Source organism: Pterocles gutturalis, unplaced genomic scaffold (assembly GCF_000699245.1).
Source record: "Pterocles gutturalis isolate BGI_N339 unplaced genomic scaffold, ASM69924v1 scaffold10014, whole genome shotgun sequence".
Taxonomy (NCBI): Eukaryota; Metazoa; Chordata; class Aves; order Pterocliformes; family Pteroclidae; genus Pterocles; species Pterocles gutturalis.
The window spans coordinates 1-6,186 of NW_010130670.1; the positions used below are offsets into that span (position 1 = coordinate 1).

General features: G+C 47.4%; 1 protein-coding gene across 1 annotated transcript in view; it reads left to right on the plus strand.

The window, feature by feature from the left end:
* Positions 1-1,701: 1,701 nt before the first annotated feature.
* The window catches only part of ITFG2 (integrin alpha FG-GAP repeat containing 2), a gene marked incomplete at its 5' end in the record, with an annotated part of 9,518 nt that continues 5,033 nt past the window's right edge, over positions 1,702-6,186 (plus strand). The window contains 6 exons of the mRNA XM_010080298.1: positions 1,702-1,797; positions 2,245-2,286; positions 3,105-3,282; positions 3,604-3,743; positions 4,156-4,304; positions 5,427-5,521. Of these exons, the coding sequence (XP_010078600.1) occupies positions 1,702-1,797; positions 2,245-2,286; positions 3,105-3,282; positions 3,604-3,743; positions 4,156-4,304; positions 5,427-5,521 (700 nt within the window). The remainder of the gene's footprint in view (positions 1,798-2,244; positions 2,287-3,104; positions 3,283-3,603; positions 3,744-4,155; positions 4,305-5,426; positions 5,522-6,186) is intronic.

A 6,186-nucleotide genomic window follows, 5' to 3' on the forward strand; every position in this document is an offset into this window, starting at 1 on the left:
AAACGGGTTGGGGGGAAGCAGTGAGAGCGTGGTGCGGCACTAGAGCTGGTGCCTGAAGGAGGTGGTGGGGGTTCCCCCCCCGGAGGGGCTCGGAGCTTGGCGGGTTCTTGAGCAGTATCAGAGATACATCAGGTGGTAGAGCAGATGGCCCCTAGAAGTCCCTTCCACACTGAATATTTCAGTGATTCTGGTTTGCAGCTGGTCAGTGCTTCTGTCATTGTTAGACATGCTAGGCACCCTTGGCATGGGGCCTGTATTACATGTAGAATCATAGAATGGTTAGGTTTGGAAAGGACTTTAAAGATTATCTAGTTCCAACCCCCCTGACATGGGCAGGGGCACCACCAGGTTGCTCAAAGCCTTGAACCCCTCCAGGGATGGGGCATCCACAACTTCCCTGGGCAACCTGTCCCAGTGACTCACCACCCTCACGGTAAAAAATTTACCCCAAATAGCCCATTTAAATTTACCCTCTTTCAGCTTAAAACTGTTGCCCCTCGCCCTGTCACTACACTCCCTGATACAGAGTCCCTCCCCATCACTCCTGTAGACCCCCATCAGGTACTGGAAGGCTGCTATCAGGTCTCCCTGGAGCCTTCTCTTCTCCAGGCTGAACAAGCCCAACTCTCTCAGCCTGTTCTCATATGGGAGGTGCTCCAGCCTCTGATCATCTTCATGGCCCTCCTCTGGACTCACTCTAACAGGTCCATGTCCTGCCTGTGCTGAGGGCTCCAGAGCTGGATGCAGTACTCCAGGTGGAGTCTCACAAGAGCAGAGTAGAGGGGGACAGTCACCTCTCTCAACCTGCTGGTCACGCTTCTTTTGATGCAGCCCAGGATATGGTTGGCTTTCTGGCCTGCAAGTGCTCATTGCCGGCTCATGTTGCACTTCTCATCTACCAACACCCTCAAGTCCTTCTCTTCAGGGCTGATCTCAGTCCATTCTCTGCCCAGCTTGTACTTGTGCTTCTCCTCAACAGCCAAATTTTGTTACAGTCCTATACTGCTATTCTGAAAAGTATCATGACTAGCAATGCAGTGGATGATGAAACAAACTTTCCCATAAGAAGTTGTGTTGTGTGGGGTAGTGTGTGCAGGGAGTTAGGAAATGCACACAGAGGCATGTTGCAGAAGATGGGATAGTAGGAGTAGGATTGTCAGCTGGGGTGGTTGGTGAATTTTAGCAGTCTTTAAAGAAATAATTACCATTCTGAAAGACCTTTAGTCCTTCATCAGTGAGATTGAACATTAGTGTAAATTTATTGTAGGTGTTCCTACAGCCTCTTTCTGGATTATTATATTTTCCTCATTGCCATTCTCTTCCTCAGGTGGCTCAAGAAAGATCAAGTCAATCTAGATTGAAGAATGGAAGGTGGAGTGATGGGGTGATGATGATGATTAGCAGGGTAGCGTGTTAAAACAGAGACACAATTCTGAAACAATGGATAGAGAAGCAGTAGATAATGGGATGTTGCTCTAAGGAGCCACTCTCCAGCTCTTTATCTGCCAGAGTAGAATTAAGGCTTTTATTTTTTCCCAGACCTTCTCTATTGATTTGAGGCTGTCTCTTAGCTCTCATTTTGCTTTGCTGCTTCTTCCCACAGAGTGATTTTTAGATATGACTTCTGTAATTCTTGCTGTGTGGGAATACTGTTAACTGTAATTGTGAATTTATTCTTACTAACCCAATTCTCTTGTGCAGCTGAATGAGCTAGTGGTGGGAGACACCAGTGGGAAACTCTATGTTTACAAGAATGATGACAGCAAACCCTGGACTGTGCGATCTTGCCAAGGAATGGTCAGTTCTTGACAAAATTTTCAAATGGTTGGGCCTTTTGGTGTGTGTGCTGTCAGCTGGCCTTGCCCACTGCCTCGGAATACATAGGCTAGAGGGGAACAGGAGCCAGAACTGGTTCTGATGCCTTTCAAGTATTTCTGCAAGACCCTGCTTTTGTCTATGACTAGCCTCTTGGGAGAGAAGTGATGAGCAGAGTACTGAACAAACACAGTAACTGGCTTTCTGTGCCACCTTCACCCTGTACCTTTGTACTGTGGATTTTGCCCTAGGGCTCTGGGCAGTTGTGTGGCAGATGTGTTTCTGTCCCTGACTCTGCTCTCTTTATCCTTGGAAAAGCTGTTCAGAGTTCAAGAGGTGGTTTATCAGAGTGGAGGGGCTGGGGCAGAGGCTTATCCCAAATTGCTGTTTTGGGTTGCCTTCTCTCATATGGACTTTTTTCTCTTGCAGCTCACATGTGTTGGCGTGGGAGATGTATGCAATAAAGGAAAGGTGAGAGCAGCCAAACTCTTCCCAGCCGTGTCTGTAGGGCATGTGGGAGGTGCTTAGGAGATGAGGTTCATATCGTATCCTGAGTGTGAAGGAAGACAGGTTGCAGGTACTTTCTCCCCAGGATCTGCCCTTGCTCATAGAGCTTTAGCACTACTGTTTTAAAACTGTTCTTCTGTTTATATATAACCTGTATCTGTGAGCCATACACAGGTTTTAGTGAGCAAGGAAATCCATCCTATCTTCAGAAAGCACTACTGATTTGCATGTCCCCCTGTTTGAGTGCCACAAGGCTTTGGTGGTTTGAGGTGTGTTCCTTTTCCCCAGTGGCTTTTGCCTTGCTCTGTGCTGGTCCCTGCTGTGGGCCATGGCCCTTCTGCCACTTGGCTGTGTGCATCTAAGGTCATCTAAACACAGGATAGTCTAGACTCCCAAGCAAATTCTGCTGGGTCTGGTGTGACCTGTTTTGCGGAATTGCTGTTTCTGGGAGTTAAACCAGGACCACTGAATCCAAAAGTCCCAGTTTAGGTGTCCTGCCTAAAATACTGTAGCTATGTGTGCTCTAGTGAAGAACAGAGCTGAAGGGAGCACTGAGAAAGCCACATGTTGTTTGGGGACTGTGTGGATCTGTTGGCTTGATATCCTAGTCTGACAAGGATGAACAAGAAGTTTTGACCCTGCAGTACCTGAGTAGTTTGTATGCTGGCCCTCTGTAGCAGTCATCAATCTGGATAGAACCACCCTACCCTTGCACTGCTGTGGGACAGCTTTTGCAGTCTCTAAAAGAGGAAAAATCAAAAGGTTTTTCTCTTCCCTCTTAGAATCTTGTGGTGGTGGTGAGTGCAGAAGGCTGGTTTCATCTTTTTGACCTGACTTCTCCAGCTTCAAAACACCCAGATGCTTCAGGCCACTATGAGTTGGCCACAGCAGAAGAGCAGAAGCCAGTGTTCAAGCAGCACATTCCTGCCAACACCAAGGTCATGCTGATCAGTGACATTGGTGAGTGGGGAAGCTGGTGTGGGAGTGCAGGGTGAGGGAGTTTGTGGGTATGAGGTGGTGGGGGAGAGAAAGACAAAGTGTATGGGACTCAGAAGGAAATTACTGTCTTGCTGAAACAAGTGGTCTAACAAACCACAGCCAAGTCATGGAGGAGAGAAGCAAGAGCTTCAGGAATTTTCCTGAAGTGCAAGTTCTCGTTACAGGATTGGGATCCTCAGGGTTGCTAGCTGATGGAAACCAGCGTAGCGGTTTCTGAATGTTTGGGGTCTTTGGTCTATAAAGGCCTGAGAGATCCCATCTATCTCCTTGTATTCCTTGCAGATGGAGATGGGAAGTGTGAGTTGGTGGTGGGTTACACTGACAGGGTGGTACGTGCCTTCCGCTGGGAGGACTCGTCGGAGAATTCGGACCATGTCTCTGGGCAGCTGCTCCTGTTGAAGAAATGGCTGCTAGAGGGTCAGGTAAGGAAACAGGTTGTTCAGAGCAGAGCTTGTCATCCAGACTTCAAGAGGTGGCTCTCCCAAGGGAAGAAGCACAAAATCTCAGTCCTATGAACAGAGCAATTGTCGTGTTAATGGCTTGAAAGGAAATTTGCCCAGTGGTATACATGCAGAGCACAGCTGGTGGGTTGCTCTTGCCCACCTAGAGATCATTAGTGGAAAATACTAGTGTTGTTCTTAAGTGACTTTTTGTAGGGGAACATAGACTTTTACTGTAACTTGGACATTTTGCTTCTAGCTGAATTTGTTCAGCTCCTGCTCAGCTCTATCAGAAGATCTGCTGTATTCAAGTTTAGATACAGGGAACACAGTGAACCTTCTGAGGTGTTTGAAGTTCTCAGTTTGACTCTGAGTTTTTCCTCTGCCAGTATAGGTGGACAGCCTCTCTGTGAACCCAGGCCCTGATGGCTCACCAGAGATGATGGTGTCTCAGCCAGGCTGCGGTTATGCTATTCTGCTGTGCACCTGGGACTCTGAGCAGCAGGCCACGACAGAGGGAAGAGACCACTCTGTCCCAAGCAGGTGAAGAGCACTGCTGCATGGGGCACATGAGGAGATTCCACTGTAGATGCCCATTACAAGGGGTACCACCACACCACCTTTCTGACGTGGGGGGGAGGGTGGGGTGTGTGCTGTGATTTGTCCTTGCTTCAGTGACCTGCTGTGCTGCTGGGAGTTCATGACTTAAACCTACCTGCACCCAAGCTTCCATGAACGCTCTTCGTGTCTCCATCACAAAGATGAATACAAGTGCTTTCCTTGTATCCCACTCTCTTCTTCTGTGGTTGGGTGAGGAGAGAGGTAAAACCAGCTCACTGAGGAGGGCAGTACTGGGGGCTAAGGCAGGGAAATGAGTGACCTAGATCTCCAGAGAAAAAGTAGTAGGTGATCTGGTGACCTATCTAATGGTGGGAAGGGTAGCAACTGAAAGGCTGGCCCATGCCCAGTTATTCTGAAGCCCAGGATGACAGTTTGGGTTTATTCACTCATTTCTACCAGGTGAGGTAATTGGAGGTTTTCCTAATGAGACCCCTGGCAGACAGTGCTGTAAATCACAACCAGAGCAGTCGGGATGAGCAGTGAAGTTATTGTCCTTGGTGCTGCAGGGACCCTTGTGGGGAATACAGGTGCTTCTGTGGTGTTCTGTGAGACTTTAAGGCAGACCCAGAAAACTGCAGCAGAAGAGGACCTAGGCAAGTCTTAGAGACCTTAGTGGAATGGTACCCTTCTAGCCAGAAGCCAGGCCCAGGCATGGTCTCTGACTGACATGAGTGAAAAGCAACCAGGCTTACGTGACAGTAATAATAAAAATAGACTTTTTTTCCTTGGTTGGAATACATGTTTTACTGACTTATTTCTTTTTTCTTTTTTTTTTTTTTGAGGTCTTTCCAGTTTTCTGATGCATCAAATCATTCTGTTTTCGTTTTTTAAACATCAGCAAGTTCCTTTTATACCTGGGGTGGCATGCATTCTTTTCCTTGGCCTTTACCATTAAAGTACTAACCTATGCACAAAACCTATGCACAAACTCTATCAGTCTCTGGATTTGTAGAGCTTTGGAGTACACTGCTCTTGAGATTGCTCTGGTACAGGCCCAGTCATAGTTCCCTAACTTTCCCTGATGTCTTTCTCTCTTTTCCTTAGAGAGGCCCCTATTAGAGATGTTATTCTGCACCAAACATCTGGACGGATTCACAACAAGAATGTTTCCACTCATCTAATTGGTAGCATTAGCCGAGGTGAGAGATTACGAGCTTGGGGTCTCTGGCCCAACAGTTGCCCCTGATAGTTTTTCAATACGTCAGTCTAGCATGAAATTGGATTTCCTGTGGTTAAAAAATAACAGTGGGAGGCAGCGACAATAACAGAGGGAACTGGGCTTCTGTTAGCCAGCTCCCAAAGAAAGATGGCTGGATATTTGCATTTGAGTTTTTTGTAGCCTTTGTTCTTCTGTGGGTAGCTCTTACTCTTCACCTAGCAGAAGATTTCTCTGCAACCTCCACTGGGCTGCATTTAGTCATCCTGAATGGTTGCCATGACTTGCTCCTACAGATGTCCTTGATCTTTGCTTTTGCATGGCTGCAGTGTATGTCCTCTTCTTGTTTCCTAGATGCATCTCTTCCTTTCCACAGACTCATCTTGTGCTTTTCAGCATTTGTTTCCCTATACCTTGCAGCTATATCCTGCTTTTCCTTCACCTATGCAGTCCCAACCCCTCCAGAGCTGCCTCCATATTTCACTTACATCACTGTCCTCTGTTGCCTTCCAGTCTGTTCTGTTCAGCTGTTGTATCTAAGCTCTCCATGGCTGCTGGCTCCTCTCAGCCCTGCCACACTGCTGTTCTGTCCAGACTCTTCTTACATACTGCTACTGCTTTCCTTGTGAAACTGCTTTGTTCTCTGAC